The following is a 19861-nucleotide window of genomic DNA, read 5'->3' as shown; positions in this document are numbered from 1 at the left end:
AAGTAATGATAATAATCCCTTAAAAAAGTAATTAAGATAATAAAATTATTTTTTTAAGTAGTCTAATCTCAATATTATACAGGCTCATTACTGGAGGTGGTGGTGTACAGATACAAAAGAAATTCCAGTATCAGTGTCGTTTTGTGCATACACTATTTGTTTAATTTGCCATATGATATGATACATGCCTCTTGTGAGAAAAATTATACTTGATATTTATTTAGTCATAGTGACATCAAAAATAAAAATACCTTATCCACCGTCTTGTTTAATATTTTATTGGATCTATCTGTAATTAAATAGGCATAAGAAAATGTGTCTGGTATAACTGTCTTTAGAAATATGTCTTTATTAGCAACCAACATACAAATACAAAAAAATCAACACGTTTGGTTGTTCATTTTATTTTATTTTTTATACACTACAATACAGACTATAGATGGTCCATCTTCTTTGATGTTATTATGTTATGATTTAACAAGCTAAATTAAATAAAACAAAATAGAACGCATGCATTGTTTGCTAAGTAGATGCAGAGTCATCCATCCCACAAAATCAAAAGGTTATGCATCAACAAATACACCACCTTATTTTTCATCCTTGTGAGCTTACCTCAGTTGATAGGAACAATACATAATATATGCAACGTTCGAGGTTCTTCCACCACCACCAAAAAACAAACCCTACTTTTCATTGTGCTAAATTTTCAAATAAATAATTTGTTTAATAGTCCTTCCTATATCTAAGAATGGATAAAAAAAACAAATAGGGAACATATAGATGAGATGAGTCTAGTAGTGGATGTGTAGTCCATCTCAATTTAGTTTGGCATAGGTGGATAGTGCGTCATACATGTCTTGTTTAATTTCTACAACCATATGGGACCCCATTCCATGTCATATCTCCACCACAAAATTTTTTCTTTCATATCTCCACACACATCACCTCTTCAACTATATATATATATGTGGTTAATTAGTCACTTGTAGAGTATTCAAACATCAAATATATACACCTTCCTTTACTATATATCTTGAATAACTTGTTCACATAACAAAGTTTAAAGTATAAAGAGAATCAATGGCTGCTACTGCTAGTGTATTTTCAATGAAAGGTTCTTCAAAGGTTCGATCATTAGGACGGTACAGTTCAAAGCAAGTTAGGCAGCAGAGGGCAAGGCTTTACATAATATGGAGATGCACTGTTTTACTATTATGCTGGAACGATTAAAAGTAGTAAGTATTCAAGAGCTTCAACAAGAATTTGAGGTTCTAACTAACATTATATTTGAAAGAGGAGATGAATATTTGAGACTTGTATTGTTTGCAATTGTATACTCTTCCATGGGAACTTTGGGGTGTGAAATTATTAACACTCAAAAGTGATGTAGTTTTTGTTATTGGGTAGTAGGGTAAGTAAAGGAGGACCTAGATGAAGCAGGACTTTCTGCTAAAACTGTAAATTACAATCTAGTACTCTACCATGTATAGATAAATATAATGATAATAGAAATTTAAGTTGAATTTCTTCAAGAACTCTGGCTTATTTTCAATTTTGTTGATTGAATTTAGACTTTGGAGTAAAATATTACAATCCTGCAATATTCCTCCGAAGATTATTGACTTAATCAGATAGTTGGCTATGCCTCTTTGATCCTTATATTAGTAGAAGTTACTACCTGAAATAGTAAATTAATGCCTAAATCAACTACCCATTATTATTGTGAGCAGCAACCAGAATGGGGTGTTGTGTCTCTAGTCAATATGCTACCACACTTTCTTTTATCCAAGATTTAGTATATTTCAAATTTTCACCCAATGACTTCTCGAAAACAAAGTAGTAAAAAGTATGAAGCAAAAACAAATACTCCTACGCGAATGATCACATGCATTAGCCGGCAGTGGAACAACCTGACGCACATAAGATTATTATTAACATATGCTCCACCCTCTACTTTCGGACTAAAATAATGACATGATGCCAATAGCTTGGTCAGGTAAGTATTTGACTTGTTAGATTTTACATTTACAGATAAATTCAAACCCAAACCAATTATAGTTTCTATTCCCCTACTATATGTTTATAGCTTCGGATTTCAGAATTTAGGATAGTTAAAGCATGGACTTGAAGGCAACAATAGGGGGGAATTCTTGGTTAAGGGGGTAAGTAGAGGAACTTTAGCACGCCAGAAATTAAATGAAAATCAAGATAAATATATAACAAAAAGGCAAAAACCAACACATAAAAATTATAAACAAAATCCCAAAACGACTCCCTATTAAGCAATTTTTGTACAAAACTTGGAAATAATAACCAGTCAACCAAAACTGAACGGATAATAAGTTGTTCTAGATCTCGTGTCGCTATTACATACCATCTAATACCGTTTTATACTGAAATATAAAAGCAGTTAATAACATCCAAAGGAATTGTGAAGTTTATTTTGAGGTATAAACAGCAGTAGGAAATATTTTTCCTTCTCTTGGAGAGAACAAAAAGTTAGAAAACTCCACAGTCCAGTTCTGCATCTTTGTCAAAAATATCCCACCCATCATCAATAAGAGCATTGTGTTCTTCTTCGGACCTCTCCTCTTCCCCACCATTGAAAACAATTGGGGCTGCCTGGGTGATCTTGAGTACTTCGGAAGAATCACTATGCTCAGAACCCACATTAGATGCCACAGTTTTGTGGGATGAACCTGAAGAAGCTAAGATGCAACTTGTCTGACTTGCTGTGAATGATTTACTCAAAGGAAGATTTGCATCAAATTTCTCTTTCAGAAGTCTAATATCCTGACAGATAACAGAAATTTCTCCTCTGCAAAGTTAAACAAAAAGTAGGTATAATAAATTAGGAATTATAAAGACATCTACTGCAAAAGATACTATTAATTCATGACAATACAATGTGCAAGTGTGTTCAAGTCTGAGAGAAAATATAAGAATCACGTTCAAGTTATATATTGAAACAGGATTTCTAGGGAAACAGTAAATCAAATGGCTTCCAGTACAACAAAATGAACAAATAGGGAAAATTAGCAATGAGAGACGTAACTTCAAGACCATAATCAAAATTACACTAAAAAGGTCGCAAGTATTCACACAATAATATGAAATGAAACCAATAGAATGTTGCAGAGTCAAAGTATTGATAGTTCAACATCAGGAAGAAAAAAATATATACAACTAAAAATAAACAGCAGAGAAACAACTTACTGCAACGTATCAACAACCTGCCCACGATCCATCAGGAACTCCCGTAACTGTAGAGAAGAGAAGGAGTCGTTAAAATTAAAAATCATTAAACAATGGGGAAAAGCTTCTCTGCTGAGCTTGACTCTAAACTGGGTAAATATGGTGCATCAATCGTTAACTAATCTACAGGCTTTGATTGGGAGTTAGGAGAGGAAAGGGAGTGACTGAATTTAACTTTATGGAGCAAAATAGGATGACTTTAGCCTTATAGGAGAATTTTAGCTTTATGGAGCAAAATAGACCTCCCATGCAAGGTGGGAGCTATCATCCCTTGCTTCCCAATCAAAGCCAAGTGTATCATGATCTTAACCCACTAAAAATTATTTTAAAAATATTATTATATTCATTGTGTCGCTCTCCAAAAGGGAAATGGAGAGGATCTCAAGCCCTAAAGATTAGTGGACCTCAACCCCTAAAGATTAGAGGACCAATATGAACTTACTTTACACATTAAAAAAACTCTTCCATATTTACAGAAAAATAATGAAATGGTTTGGAAGCAAAGGGAACACTAGCAACCTTTGAATTCTCTTCAGCTTCCTGCTGTAGTCTCCGTGATTCCTGTACTACCTTCTCCATCATGGCTTCTTGTTCCAGAAGTGCCGCCCTTGCCGACTCCTCTTTTTCAAGCTTTTCAAGCTCCGCCGCTTTCCTCAACATGTCTGCTGCAGCTAATCGAGATTCAAGACTTTGGCGCATCTGCAAGCAAGAGAATATTAAATGTCAGACAGGATGTTCATTCGATAAACAGTGTTATTAAACTTAAATCAATTGGCCTACAATGACTCCAATCTGAATAATCTCAGTTAGCCGGAAAGATGCTGGGGATATTTATTTTGAAATGAAAAAAAATATACAGAAAAATATGATGAAAATAATTTCAACAAAAACAAGTTGAGCACCTCATCAAGAATTGCAAGAGACTCATCCCTTTCACCAGACAAGCTGGACAGACGTGATTGAAGTTCCTTCAGCTCAGTCGCCAGAATTGCCTTTTCTCCATAAATTTCCCCAGCATGCTGCAAATAAAAAGTTTAGGTTAAATTCTTTTTGTTCATCACGTCAAAAAAACCATCATCAAGTATTTAAAAGCTTTGACATATATAATTTCAGTTATTTATTTCAATCCCAACCATGTCATTTGCTTCTTTAGCGTGCACCAACATGGCTTGATACTCTTCTACCCTATCCAGAATATCAAACCCTCCGGTGGTCGCTGCTATATTGGCCTGCTCTGCAAGTTTCTCCTGATGTTCCACCTCTCTCATCAAGTTGATAAGAGATTCCATTGATGAAAACAAGGTTTTCTGCATAAATGTAGAATAATAAAGCATAAGATGTCAGAGGTTAAGATCATATCATATTTCAATGACTTGAGTGCAGTTACAACATTTTATTTTATAGTACCAAAAGATGACAAGTTACTATTCAATTATTCAATATAGTAACAATGGCTACAGTGGCAATTTCACAAGTTCTATCAAATATCAGTAAGGCTAGTAAATATTGTATTCATAGCATCCAAATATAAGAAAATAGGACTGACAAGACCTTATTTGTTTTTGCTTCATCAATGGTCTCCTCAAGCATATCAATACTGCATGCTGGATTATATTTGCTAAGTGTCGTATTCTCATCAATCTCATCTACAGCATGACTATTTTCGCCAACAATGGTGGAATGATTAGTATTCAACTCTGTCTGAAGATCTTGAGCATTTAGTGGAAGCCCCTGAACTTGAGACACTGTTTGAACTTCAGAGTCTCCTAACTCGATCAAGATAGTTTCAGATTTTTCCAATCCGTGACTTGTATTGCAGATAGTGGCATCATAATCTTCAGCTGTAGGAACAAAATCTACCCACTCTTCATTCAGATTGTTCACAGTTCCATTGCCATTGTTAGTCATGGAGGCAGCCTCCTCTGTAACATTTATCTGTTCCGTCTCCAACACGTGATATACACCTGAAGATGCCAAATTTTCAACGATGACATCCACAAGTCGTCCCTGATCAAAATATTCACTAGTTTCGTGCCAAAATCCATTTGATGTTTCCTGGGCAATTTCACTAGAGATATCTCTAGTTAAGTTACCATCATTATTTACCCCAAAAAATTGACTGGTTTCATCATTTAGCTCACTGGCATTTGAAAGTGTAGAGTCATTAAGAGCTACATTCAGATCCAGTCCACAAGAAGAATCTGCGGCTTTGATGATCTGTACAGGTCTAGAATATGATGATGCCAATGATGATGAAGACCCAACATCAGTATCTTCAACAGGTTGATACTGCACCAACCTTTTCCCTTCATCCTCACTTTCATCTGAAGATTCAATGTGTCATTAGAAATATATCACTACACCATTTCAAAGCAAGCAAGGTATAGATGGAATTGAATGTATAGAGAAAGCGAACAAACCTTCAAGGTTTATAAATGCTACAGGGCTTTTAACTTGTGGAGAAGTTACTGTAACATTCAGATCTGGTCCAGAAGAAGAGCTGGCAGATTTGACGATTTCTTGATGTACATAATGTGAAGAAGAAGAAGAACCAACATCCATACTTTTAACAAGCTTATGACGAGCCAATATCTCCCCTTCATCTTCACTTTCACTTTCATCTAAATGTTCAATATGTCATCAGAAATATATTAGTAAACCATTTCAAAGCAAGCTATTTAGAGAATGGTATGGAAATGCATGTCGTAAAAGTAGACGCACCTTCCAGGTTCACTATGACTCTAGGATTTGTATCCCGTGAAGGGGATGCTGGAAGTAATTTTTTGGAAATTGCTGGGATGATTTCCATAAGAACAACTTCGGCGGCCATATCAGCATCCTTTGAGTGTTCAATAGCCACTGCCCTCAACAACCTCGAATCAACCTGTACAGACAAAGAAAGAAACAGGCATCAGCAAGAAGCATATATCAGTAACAGGCCAGCCACATTCCTGGTGTAATATCTCCTTAATATATTTGTATTGAAGCAATAGAATGTATTTCTGAAGACTTATTTGTGGTTAAATATTAGCATCAAATTAGTATTCATACATCAGCTACAAACCAAAATTTGTTACAGTCAGAAAATAATACAATGACTAGAGTCAGTGGAACAAAATCCTTGAATAGTTCACATTCTAATCTCAGTAATTGAAGTTCAAAACACAAACTCTGAATATGAGCCATTTGATCATCACCTAATGACTCCAGTATATTAACTATAGTTATTTTCCCAAAAGCAGATCAATTTACAATTAAGTTCCTTGAAAATTCGACAATCTCAAATGTCATATATAGCAACTAATAATCCATGATTGATATAACCATCCCTCAATAAGAAAGTAATAGTTATAACAGAATTTAGATCAAAATATGATTTTTGATCCTACAATTACAGTGTTTTTGGTTTGAATCTCTACAAGTAAGTATTTATGTTTAGATTCATCCTTGCAAATTCAAAAACCAATTTTATTTGAAAGCGCGGCAGGTGGCCCAATAAAGACTATAAGCAACAAATTTTGAAAACGCTATAACTACATGGGACTAAAAACATAAGGAACTTGGATTTGAAAGTAGCAACGCTGTGCACGTAATCCTTAACTAGAAAGTTAAATTTATAAACCTGATTTTATTTGATTAATTTGAAATTAGAAAACCCAATTCAAGTTAACAAATTCAGAACCAGAAAACAAATTGAAAAAACTTGATCACAGAGCATCAAAAAGGTATAATAATATAATAATTAAAATAAAATCAATAAAAGAATAATCTACAATCATAACTCAATAGGTATGTATACCTGTGGAAAAATATCGAGCAAAGATCTATAGACAGAATTGAAACCCATGATCACACGGTTTCACGTATCTGCAAACAAAATAGAAATCGATTAAACCCTAACGTCGAATATGCATGATTATTAAAAGCGATGGATATGATTACGATAAATTTGAAAAAACCCTGTGAGTTACAACATGCAAAAAAAAAGAAAAAAAGAAGAAGAAAAAGAAAGAAATTAAAATCGTACCTAAAATGAATTATTGAATTATGAGAATTGGGAATAAGAATGGAAAAGTGATTGAAATAGGAACAAGAATGAATATGATTATATAACGTGAAATAGGGATTAGAATGCGAAAAGATTAGTGAAAGAGTGTGTGGGCTTGACCTTAGTGTGTGTAATTGTAATTGTTGCACGCGAAATTATTGTTATTGTTACGCTGTTTCCCTATGAGTCTGGAAATAATACTAACGATATGGAGAGAGAAAGAGGGACCTCGCTAAGTTATTGGATAATATTGTCAATATCTATATGAATCGAGGGTGTTTTTGGAATATAAGATAATGCATGGCCCAAATTTCACGTCATTATAGGAATTCTGAGTTCACACATTAACACGACAAAAAATAAATAAAAATAGGACTTGAATTTGTTGTCTTCGTGAAATTTTTTTACAATGTTAAATTGTTTTCGAAGGTCCTCCTTCAGTTCGGTTAGGACACAATGCATAAAACATGTGAGGTTGAGTTTCAAACCTCGACCACCGCAAAAAAAAATTATTTTCGTGGTCATCTTAGGTGTGTTTGTTTCAAGTTTATCAAATTTATTTTTAGGAATAACATTCCTTGGAATATAAAGATGAGAATTTTATTCCAAGAAATTTAGGAAAAATATGTTTGGTTAGCTTTATAATATTCCTAGGAACCATAAAAATAGGGATTATAATAGGTAAACTATTTATGAATTTATTCCCATCTCCATGGGAACTTTATTCCCACCCTTTTCCTTGGGAAATTTTTTCTATTCCCATAAACATTTTATACCAAGGATTAAATTTTAGTAGCATATACATTTCTATCATTTTATTTTCGGGAATCAACAATTATAACTTGAAACAAACACACCCTTAGCAATTTTCGAGACATATAAATATTTTAGATGTGTTTGGACGAGATAATTTGGAAATTTGAAATTTTTTAGAATTTTAAGTAATTTAAATGATTCAATTAAATTACTTTCATTTCTCAATAATTTTATTTTGATGGAAGAAATTCATTGGTCATTATTTTTTGGCAAATTTTAATTTTTTTTAGGCAAGTTTGAAAATTTAAATTACGGGTCAATTTGTAAATTTAAAAAAATTGAGGTCAAATTATAATTTTTTAAAAATTTTAGGGTTAATTTGCAATTTCTTGGAAATTTATTGAGGTCATTTTGAAAATTTTGGAAAAGTTGAGGATCAAAATGTTAAATTTGAAAAATTATAACAATGAAGAAATTTGAAATTCATAGCTTTTAGGTGTCATTTGAAATTCTCTATATTTAACTAGAACAAAATACTTCAAAATTCCAATCATTTTGAAAATTCTTCAAATTAATTATCCAAACAATGGAATTCACCTTAAAACATTTGAATTCCTTCAAAATATTCACAATTTTTCTATTATGTGCAAATTTGCACATATTAAGAAGTTTAAAATAATAAATTTGCATTGGAACTGATGGTGACAACAGTGGCATAATGTGCTTCGGTACGCGGCGACGAGTTTTAACGGTGGGATAAAAAGTGTCTGCAAACACATTAACACTTTAACACTCAAATCAGTATGGGAAATAGATGGAATGTGTGAAAAGTGTGGAAAAAGTGAATATTACCTTAGCGGTGAAGTTAAGTCACTTTTATATAGGCGTGTGTGAATAACTGTCTCTGTAAAGTGTTACGCTCTGAGGCCGTTGGAGGGACACATGTAGGGTGTCTGATGTACGGGCATGCTCGAGTAAGGCAGGGTGTACAATTGTTAGCGTATTCCTCTAGGCAATGCGCCTTGGTCCGATGGACGGTTGATCCACGTGTCAGCGTTGCATTGATTTCTAGTCGGTCAAGAACATATTTCATATTTTAATAGCATTTTTTGACATGGCTCGATAAAGTCGAAGTTCCTTAAAGTCAATTTTAAACGAATTGGATAGTCCATTTTTACAGCTCCAACGATAACTCGCGGATTTTAAAGTATAAATGAGTATATACAAATATTAAAAACTTTTTTTTAAATGAGTTATGTTAAAAGAATAAAACTTTTTTTATACACTTTTTTGATTTAGGTAGTTGCAAGTTTATTTTGTTTGATTTCGGTCTTACACTTGGTGAAGACGTTGTTTTTGGTCCCGGTTGTGAGCGAGACATTAAAAAAGGCACTGCAATCCATTTCGCGCATCTCTGTTCCGCCGTGCCGTCGTCTCCTTTAGTTTCTGCCGCGACTCTCGTCTCCTCTCTCCACTGTGTGTGTGTGTGTGTGTGATTCTCCCTCGAGGAACAGTAAGTTCATTTTGAATTGGTTAAATTTAAATTTAAGGTTTTGCTTGGTCAATACTTTTTTTATGTGCAACCGATTGTTTTTCTTGACATTGTATCATTTGGTTTTGTTGGGTATATTCAGTTACTCTCTTTGTATAAGCTTGAATTTTGCAAACAAGGTATTTGTTGAAATGTCACAACACTCAGTGACTATGGTATATAAGCAAAATGTAATGTGCTATGTTTTTGTGTTTATGTAGTGGCTAAGTGCTGTTATTGTACGACTTATGTATTAGTCAAAAATGACAATGTTATACGACTAACGTAATTCTTTCCTCTAGCTCAAGACATGTTCTCCAAGACAAAAATTCAAACTTTCTTCTGCTACTACCTCAACAACAATCTCAACATTCACGTTCACACAAGACTTATATCCAGTCTCAAAGTAGTATGGCGCAAGGACCAATCACTTGACCAAGCTATAGAACAAGATAAACGCTTCAAGCAATGTGCCCGCGTCGTTAAAGAAGTTCTCAATGAACCAGGTCAAGTCATCCCTCTACGTTATCTTGAGAAACGCCGCCAAAGGATGCGTCTCAAGGTTAAAATTGATACCTTTTTGAATCAAAATCCTTTTTTATTCGATGTATACTATGATCGTATAAAACCCAAAACCGAACCTGTGAAATTTCTCCGTGTCAGCGATCATCTCCTTCAGTTTCTGCAGGAAGAGAAACGGATTTATAAGGAGAATGAGCCGTTAATTGTTTCAAAGTTGTGTAAATTGTTGATGATGTCAAAGGATAAAATTGTTAGTGCTGATAAATTGCTTCATGTGAAGAGGGAATTTGGTTTCCCTAATGATTTTTTAGTTGATTTGGTGCCAAGGTATCCGGAATATTTTAGGTTAACTGGTTTACCTGGGGAGGGAAAATCTTTTCTTGAATTGGTTAATTGGAACCCTGAGTTTGCAAAATCTGTTATTGAGAGAAGGGCTGAAGAGGAAAGTAGGGCTACTGGGATTAGGGTTAGGCCCAGTTTCAATGTAAAGCTTCCTCCAGGTTTTGTGTTGAAGAAGGAGATGAGGGAGTGGATTAGGGATTGGATGGAACTTGATTATGTTTCGCCTTATGAGGATGTTTCTCATTTGGAGCAAGCTTCTAGAGAGATGGAGAAGAGGTCTGTTGGGGTGTTCCATGAATTGCTTTCTCTTTCGTTGTATAAGAGGGTTCCGGTGCCGATTCTTGGAAAGTTTTGCGATGAATATAGGTTTTCAAATGCATTTTCAAGTGCTTTTACAAGGCATTCGGGTATATTCTATATGTCGTTGAAAGGTGGGATTGAAACTGCAATGTTGAGAGAAGCATATGATGGGGATAAGTTGATTGACATTGATCCACTGCTTCAGATAAAAGATAGATTTGCTGAGCTGCTGAAGGAGGGTTGGCGGCTAAGAGCAGAACAATTGAAGTTGAAACAAGAGAAAATTAAGCAAGATATGGAACTTGTAGCCACAAGAGTTGCTGAATAACAATATAAAATCGGCTATTAGATATGTGAAAAGTTTTCAATCTGGAAATTTCTCAGGAGAAAAAAGCTTGATCATTGTTTGTGAGTACATTTCTCCTTGCTTTTTATTATGACTGTTAATCTTTAGGTGCATGAATTGTTTTACAAAAAATTGAATGGTCACCTCTTCGTACCCTGTTACTGAAAAATGCTTCAGTAATATATTCTTGGCTTAGCTATATTATATCTAGAGATCGAAGTTTGTTTGCCCAAACTTATGTTGTTGAGACCAATTTCATGTGTGTACTATTATACTCTTGGTAGAGGAGGATTGTTGTTTAAATTATACCCCCTTTTACTTGCAGGGATATTAATGGTCAACCTGTTTTTGAAATTACAGAATTGTATTAATGGTAAACCTGTTTTTGAAATTTCATTTGCACCACATTCCTTGAAATATTATAATTTCAATTTTAAGATTATTACTTGAAATTGTCGGGAAGATGATTGGTAACAAGGCCACCCTTCTACCATAAAATTGCCTGTAGCATGAATTGTACTGTATTAATATGCACTTTGTCAACCTGTGAAATAAATGCATGAAAAACTTACAGACATATTAGGGTATATCAAGGTAGGAGGTTGTGAATGGGCTTAAATGTGTATTTGTCTAACTCATTGTGCTTTGGAATTTAGGAATTTAAGGACATGGTGCTCCAAAATCCGAATAATCCGTTTGGTATCAAACCAATCATGTATTGAAGTTCAAGTAAGATATCGCAGAATTTCTGTTGGTGGAATCTAATGCTGGATTTCTTCTGATAATTCAAAGCGAAAGAAACGCGTACACATTTGCAAATGAGCTGCATTGTTGGATGATGACCAGGCTCTCCATCCAAATGAGCAGTAATAATGTATTTGCTTTTTGAAACACTGGAAACAAGTTGATCAAAGGTGTAAATAGCTTAAATTTTTCTTGACACCATGAATGTTAATTTAAGAAAACCGGTGTTCCTATCTGATCTAGCATCTTACTGCTGTTTGAATGTTCTAAATATCTACATTTTTATTTTTATTATAATGAGCTGTTATGTACTATTAATTGTATTTTACAGTAGAATAAAGTTAGAAATCTTTTTGCATGTCCTTTGGTCGATCTTGTTGAAGTTATTGGAAAGTTGAAGCACTCTGTACTTTGACAGACAGTGTGAAAGCTATGTAGATTCAACATAAAATTTTGTATCATAAAAACTTTGTTTTATGTGGTTACTTAGCATGAACTTGGGAGGATGTGAGCAGTAGAAATAAAGACATGTTTTTTGAAGGTTCCTAAGTTTGTCTGTTTTCATTGGATATTTGTGTTTCTCTCTCTCTCTCTCACCACTCTATACCTTCTGATGTATGGATCTTTTGCTTGAAATGTCCTCCAGTTGATTTCCTCCCATGTAAAATTAACATGTTATCCATTTACACTAATCTGATACATCCTTTGCCGCACTTCTCAACATTGTTAAAAGAGTTGTTCAGGAACAATGTTGGTGGCTTGAACCCTCATCTAGAATAGTTTGTGCTTACCTACTACAAGTAGAAAGTCATCACACAAAATGAATGAGAAATGCAAGCAAGCAGCGCCTAACCACATTCTCTTGCTATTTATATTTTATAGTAGTAGTAGATTAGTAATTCACTTCATAAACAACCTACTGGAAACTATCTAATGAATTTGCAAGTATTTAAGCAATTCTACTTCTAAGGAGCCGGTGTGAACGTTAAAGTACTTTCATGTTGAGATGTATTAGCATAAGAGGAAGAAACTAAAAACAGACACAATACAAAGAGAATCTATATTTTTAACTCGGTAACTCTGGTTCTCACATTTCTTGCATTTGCGCCAAAAGTGGAGAGCCAGATCAGTCCTCCAGTTATTCAGCTGCCACCACCAGCCCTTCGTCCACTTTGTGCACCCCAACTAGCACTAGGAGGCTGCTTGTGGCGACATTATCTTACACTCCAGGATTACCAACTTTTCTGCACCTATCTCCACCCTCTCTTTCATCCCCTGACGATGACGAGGGACACCAGAGTCGCCACTACAAGCACGGCCACAGACACAAACACCGTGGTACCCCACAAGAAGATAACTGTTCCCGCTCATTGGGCTAGAAAAAAGGACAGTCGATGCGTGTGTGAGATTTTTTAGTTAGGTTGCCTCCTTTCCACACAAGACCTTTGCATCAGTACTCAGTCGTCATTGGAGAATCTTGTACGGTCACCTACTCATGTGGTGGACCGATATGATGGGCAACAATTACAAATGGTGATGCCACTAAACAAGTGTAGCAGTAGTGGAAAAGAATCTGATGTTGTGTTTATCTTTTCTGATTCCTAGCCTTTTTATTTAGCAAGCTCTTGTTGATTGTTTGACTTAATTTCCAATTGTTGTTCCGTCAGAGGTTGGAAAAAACAAAGTGAGTTGTAGCACTCACATGAAGAAAAAATATATATAGTTGTAGGTTTTGCGGCTTATACTATTTGTATTTAATTTAATATGGTGCATGGACAAAAAAAGAACCACTATGTCACTATAGTTTATTAGGTCTAATAAACTCTAAAATATCACTATGATACAATACAAAGTTATTGGTACAACTTCTATGACAAATTTTTTTTTCTTTCTTCTTATTGGTCGAAAATAATAGAGAGAAAAAAGATGAGAGAATAAGAAGAAAATGTGAGTATGAGAGAGAAAATTGTCAAAAAATTATTGCAAAAGGGTTGTACAAATAGGCTAACTTTAATGCTGAACTAACAAAAAGACCAACAAAATCCAGCTTAGTACATCAGCATTACTATGAAAAGCTCTTTCTATGCTAGTAAACAGATAATCTTTTTGCCCCATCATCATGAAATGCAGTTCACAAAAAAGGTATTGTTCTTCCTCTCTTTTTGTATATTTCATGTGGACAAATGAGTGTAATATTATATATCTCCAAACAATAACAACACAGACAATGTGACCCTTCGGAATAGTGAAAAGGAAAGAATAAAAAAAGTGTCCATATCTCCTTTCCTATGTGTGGCACACCATCTAGTGCATTATTGTACTGGGTACATCATTCTTTAGAAACCTTATAGGGGACATATGCGGAGAAATGACGCAAGTGCCTAGTGTAACACACATGGAGATACATAAGACAAGGTGTTTACTCGCTACATACACGATAATTGTATCAGTGTCACACATTGAGTTTTACTGTTATTTTGGCAAACATTTTGTATCTTAAATTTACGAATTAGAGTCTTTATATCTAAGTTAAAAATGATAACAAGAGTAGAAGATTTGCTTGGAATGGAGAGAATGATAAGGCAAACGAAACGAGAGAGAGAAAGTTATCAAAGATAAAGAATGGGAAGCAAACTTTCTTACATAAAAAATCTCGCCCTTAAATTTGATGGTTGGTTAACTTTAAATTTGCTTGGACGAGGTCTCATTTAATCCATTAATTAATGGATGGTTAACTCTCACATGACAAATGGATAGTAAACTCTTTTGTAAAAGGTTTTTCAAACTCTTAACCATTCCCTGTAGTTCATTATTCATTTGAGTTCAATCGAATTGATCATATTAAATATAAAATTTATGCTAATTTTTAATACAAGAGGTAAATATATAAAATTATCAAATATATAATATAAGAGAATTCAATAATCTAATTTGCGGTGTGGTCGTTTCCATTATAGCTATCCATGTTTTGAATTGCACCTCTTCCCTTATCTTCTAAGTGGTGAAAAGGTAAAATGTACATACAGTTGGAAAGTCAATTTAAGTTTGAGAAGTTATACAGTCATTTTAGTGAGAGAGAGAGAGAGAGTTTCATCATGACCTATTCAATATCTATTAAATTTCCGCTATCGGGTCAAACTTCATACACATGCATGGGTCACGATTGAATATTTTAGTCATGAGCGTGGGGAGATTTGTTAAGGAGTTCTACATTGAATAAAATATGACAAGATAATGTGTCTATAAATGGTGGTAATCATCAAATCGATTTTATAAAATTGAGAACCCAAAATTCTAAGAATGATGGTGGAATTTTTCAAATTGCACTAAATTTAATCATCTCATGTTGAAATATAACATGAAGGTTTGATGCGGAGCATCTCACTGTTAAAATAAATTTTTTAGGTTTTCTTCTTTTTCTTCTAGGTTTACTTGAACATGACGAAGATGAAGAGGCGAGGAGAAGAAGAAAAATAAAAAATAAAAAATAAGGTTTTGGTGATTCACTGTTAGATACAATTGACATGCAAGATCTAATGATTTCCATTTTATCAAAAAAATCAAATGGTTAAAATTTAAAAAATAAATAAGATATTTAGTTGATCACCTATAACGTTGATCCACCTTAAACACTTGTGTCTAAAATTAACATAATTAGACCAATTTGACTAACGAAAATGTTGGGACTAAAATATCTAATTTAGCCTAATCATTTTCATTTATTTAGGTTTTATTTTACCATGCAAGTACCAATAGAATGTTGTATCAAAAATAAAGTGATAACCGAATATTTAGGAATAACTCTTTTGAAAAATAACCATTCTTTTGATAAAGTTTATGCTAGATTTTGTATCAAATTTTTATAATTCAAACACACATTAAGAATAACTTTTATAATTCTTATTATAATTAGTATATATTATCATTGTCCTCTTTATATAATTAGTATATATTATCATTGTCCTCTTTAAAAAATAGAATATATTATCGTTGTATAAAATATAATTATTTGATAGTTTGATGCAGTTTTTAAAATATTGATATGAAGTTTTGTTTACAAAAAGTTTACTGTTTATTTTTTTGAAGCAAAAAAGTTTGCTATTTATAAATTAATTGTTAATATTGCGGCTAATATCATGTTTATAAAAATAGTGGGACTACTTTGACCAAAAGTATGGGTAGGGACGAATATGAATCTAGCCAAAGGCGTTTATGCATTGTATTGAAAAAGATGACAATCTGGACCCCTTGGCTTGGAAAATTAAAACTATATCTTGGTCTTTTGACAAAATCTTGGTCCTTTTCTTCTATTACTTAAAACAAACAAAAATCCGCAAGAGTTGATTGATTCAAGTGAGAAGAGATTTAGATTCTTTAAGTAGATAATTAAATGTTTGATTTTTGATTTTTGGGTATGAACAAAATCTGGTTGGAAGAGAAAAACTCACCTTATATCTCACATTGATCTTCGATAAAGGTTAGTCATCATTAAACAACTGACAGAAAAAACTTCATACTAATAATATAGTAAGAACAAAAATCGTATCTGGGGTATAATATTATAAAAATGTAGTATATCTCATATATTAATTAAAAGCTTAAATGCTCTTTTGGTTCCTTAACTATTTAATTGGTATCGCTTTGGTCCCTTAACTAAAAAAAGATTGTTTGAGGATTTTAAGTTTTTTTTTAGTCTCGTTTTGGTCCCTTCTATTAGGTTTCTGTTAGTTTTAATAAAAAAGTTAAGTGTGGGCACGTGTCACCTTATCATTGGCTCTGAGTTTTATTAAATTTTTTTTTATTAAAAAATATTTTTTTTGTAGATAATTCCCATAACCAATGATAAGGTGACACGTGTCACTTTGTCATTGGCTTTGGGATTTTTTTTTTAAAATATATATTTTAAAAAAAATAATAAATTATTTTGTAAAAAAAAAAAACTCAGAGCCAATGACAAGGTGACACATGTCCAGAAGTTAACTTTTTTTTTAAAAACCTAACGGAAACCTAACAGAAGGGACCAAAACGAGACTAAAAAAAAAACTTAAAATCCTCGAACAATCTTTTTTTAATTAAGGGACCAAAGCGATACCAATTAAATAGTTAAGGGATTAAAAGAGCATTTAAGCCTTAATTAAAAGCAGAAAAACAAAGAAGAGTTGCCACTTTTTTTGAAAGATGGAACCTGGTACTCTGGTAGGAGTAGGATCACACACACACACATGCTGCATATTGTACGGAAAAGAGAGGCATGGAAATTATTGTGATTTGATGGGCATGGTATGCAGCTGTACGAATTCCATATGATTCTTGACTGTAAGTTTCTTTTTCTTTCTTTTCTTAAATTAAGTTTTGAATTTCAATCCAATACTTTCCGTGATTCAGATTTTAATCATTCCATTTTTAAATCTAAAAATATTGCCTCTTAATTTTTTTTTATTTAGAAAATTACGACCGTTGAATTTGTGACTTGTTTTTGTTGATATAATCAGTTGAAAACAAACATGTGGTAGGAAATGGGTCCTCTTGTGTGATATGTTATTCAGTTGAAGTCATCTTTCATTGAAAATGAGAGACGAAGTTACAATGAAAGAAATAGAGAAAAAAGATATCAATGAAAGTTGAGTCTAACGAAGGAGGCTAGAATTAATAAGATGGCAAATCAATGTTTACCTTTTAAATAAGAGATATATACGTATTTAATAGTCGACGTGCATGGAATATGATTGATCATCTTTTGGGGAAAAAATCTATAGAAAAAAAATAGAGAAAGAAGATTTAAGGGTGAGGATGTGAAAGCATGATAGATTTTGAGAGAAAAAAAAATGGTGAAGATTGATTCTAATTGGGTGGTATGACACCATAAATATGATTAAATCTAGTTATTTTGTTTGTCAAATTATTAATTGTTTTTTTTTCAAAAAATTTATTGATTGTTTTAAAAAACAAAGATAAAACTTAAAATAAACAAAATGCAAAACCCTAAACCAAAATCAAATTTTCCGAACAATGTGCATTTACCAAAATCTTGTTTCTCTTGACTCTTCCATGGATACCGTAATAAACTAAAAATGGGAGAAACTACCATTAGGGATCTTAAAATGTACCCTAAATGCTACTTTCTCATCTCATCTCATCTCATGATAATAAAATGCGAATAAGGGTGTGTATAAGAAATGATGATGGTCAATTTATTATTGTTAAGACTGCTAGGTGTTATCTCTTCATGTACAAGTTGGTGAAATCTTGTCCTCTGTTGAATGCTTTGCGAATAAGTGTGTGTGTTAGAAATCATGCAAGGAAAGAAAAAAAATATCACAACTTGCTATTAAATAATAAAAAAATTAGACCACAAAAAATGAAAATAATACAACATAAATAACTCTCTTCAAAATAAATAAATATATAGCTAGTATAATAGTCCATAACCTTTTTTTTTTTTTTGAAGAATAGTCCATAACCATTTTAAAATCATTAAATTTATAATTGGCCATGGATGGTCCATTAAAGTATGGGATAATATATTGGATGTCTGGTTTATAATTCACTGGAAGTTTTGGCAAGTTGACATTGGCTCATTGTTTTTATTTGATTATTTAGTGAATGGATGTATAATTTTTTTCCAGATAATGGGACGATGATAAGCCGCAACAACAAAAATAACATTAGGTTATGGGGAAGGGGAAGGAAGCTCTCATGTGAAAGTTTTATATATGTTTTTTATTTCATAAATATTTACAAATTTTAACAATATTATCTTTTTTTTTTTTAAGAAGTTTAACAATATTATCTTGTATAATATTGTATACTATTTGAATTATTTATTAATTTGTAAATTATAAACAATTTTTTTGAGTGAGTTGCAACTTTAAATTGTAAGAAACCGTATTTATATTTTTCAATAATAGCAGTAATATATCATTCGTTTCTATCCTAAAAATGTTTGGGTGAGAGATACAATAGACTATTCAATTTGCCTTATCACAATGAAGTTGATAATGGGAGTTGGTCTTGGAGAAGGACTCTTTTCAATGGGAGTTGGAATTAATTTTTGTGCAAGCAAATGTGAGTGATAGGCGGGAAAAGATTCCTCGCAGTGATTGGAAAGTCCAGGGGAATCTCCACCACTCGTTTAATTCTATCAAAGTTGGTCAAAATTATTATAAAATAAATGGACGTTGAAGATTCTCACTCCATCCGGTCTAGTAAAAAAGACACGGAAGAGAATCCCAATCCGTGATAGGCGGGCGTGGAGATATGATCACAATGACATGTATATTGTTAAAGAGGTGTATAAGTTAGCGTTGGATCATAACTATGAGGCACAACTAATTTTTCTGGAAATTGCTCTTCTCCCTCTTAAAATTACTCATTCTCTTAACTCAGCATGAGTTAACTCTCGTTCGACATTTTTCAGCGTGAGTTAACTTGCACTGACACTGATTAGTTCAATCATTTTTTAAGTTGGTTCAACCGATCTTAAAAGTGCCAGCGTGAGTTAATCTACGCTGAAAAATGTCGAGTGAGTGTTAACTCATACCGAATTAAGGGAATAAGTAATTTTGAAAGGGAGAAAAGCAATTTTCAATTTTTTGTTGTTGTGAGATTACTAAGAATAGGAAGGTACAACTAATGGAGTCCTTTTTGCTTGTATATTTTTAAATTTGGTAACTTTACTCCAAAGAAAGTGTTGTGCCATGCACAATCCTTTTGTGGTTTGTTCTTGGTTGGTAAATGATTGAGAGAAAGGTTTGCTCTGATTTGGCTGGAATTGTCTGGTAGAGTAAAGTGATAGATGTAATAAGAAGAGAGATTGGGAGAAAATGAGTATGGAAAAATTAAGTATACAAATATAAATAAGCAACATTATAAGTTTTTTACATAGTTATCAAGTCACTTTTTTTTTTGGTACAAAGTTATCAAGTCACTTTATTATAATTTATAATCATTATAAAAATATCTAAATAAATATCTATATAGTAAAATCTAACTAGATAACCCTGTAAATAAACACTGC

General features: G+C 32.9%; 3 protein-coding genes across 5 annotated transcripts; 2 read left to right on the top strand and 1 right to left on the bottom strand.

Annotated features, from left to right (window-relative positions):
* Positions 1 to 977: 977 nt before the first annotated feature.
* On the top strand, positions 978 to 1535 carry LOC112420596 (uncharacterized). The gene has a single exon (XM_024780294.2). It carries the CDS (start codon positions 1081 to 1083, stop codon positions 1228 to 1230), a length of 150 nt encoding a protein of 49 aa, XP_024636062.1. The 5' UTR covers positions 978 to 1080; the 3' UTR covers positions 1231 to 1535.
* Positions 1536 to 2248: 713 nt separating this feature from the next.
* Positions 2249 to 7545, bottom strand: LOC11432781 (uncharacterized). 3 transcript variants are annotated; one of them, XM_024780293.2, is made up of 10 exons: positions 7283 to 7511; positions 7055 to 7122; positions 5977 to 6139; positions 5676 to 5876; positions 4807 to 5579; positions 4389 to 4562; positions 4158 to 4274; positions 3775 to 3954; positions 3217 to 3263; positions 2249 to 2818 (listed from the first exon to the last, which is right to left on the bottom strand). In XM_024780293.2, exons 2-10 carry the CDS (start codon positions 7100 to 7102, stop codon positions 2500 to 2502), a joined length of 2022 nt encoding a protein of 673 aa, XP_024636061.1. In that variant the 5' UTR covers positions 7103 to 7122; positions 7283 to 7511; the 3' UTR covers positions 2249 to 2499. The 3 variants fall into 3 exon arrangements, with proteins under 3 accessions (XP_024636061.1, XP_003590679.1, XP_039684251.1); XM_003590631.4 differs by having other exon boundaries at positions 2277 to 2818; positions 7424 to 7545; XM_039828317.1 differs by having other exon boundaries at positions 2277 to 2818; positions 7055 to 7124; positions 7427 to 7513.
* A 1812-nt stretch (positions 7546 to 9357) lies between these two features.
* Positions 9358 to 12321, top strand: LOC11425067 (protein WHAT'S THIS FACTOR 1 homolog, chloroplastic). Its single transcript, XM_003590630.4, has 3 exons — positions 9358 to 9572; positions 9893 to 11162; positions 11757 to 12321. The coding sequence occupies exon 2, from the start codon at positions 9901 to 9903 to the stop codon at positions 11080 to 11082; it is 1182 nt and encodes a 393-aa protein (XP_003590678.1). The 5' UTR covers positions 9358 to 9572; positions 9893 to 9900; the 3' UTR covers positions 11083 to 11162; positions 11757 to 12321.
* The last annotated feature ends 7540 nt before the right edge of the window (positions 12322 to 19861 follow it).

Source organism: Medicago truncatula, chromosome 1 (assembly GCF_003473485.1).
Source record: "Medicago truncatula cultivar Jemalong A17 chromosome 1, MtrunA17r5.0-ANR, whole genome shotgun sequence".
Lineage (NCBI taxonomy): Eukaryota > Viridiplantae > Streptophyta > Magnoliopsida > Fabales > Fabaceae > Medicago > Medicago truncatula.
The sequence above is the reverse complement of the archived record's forward strand: the minus strand, read 5'-3'. Positions and strand labels throughout refer to the sequence as shown.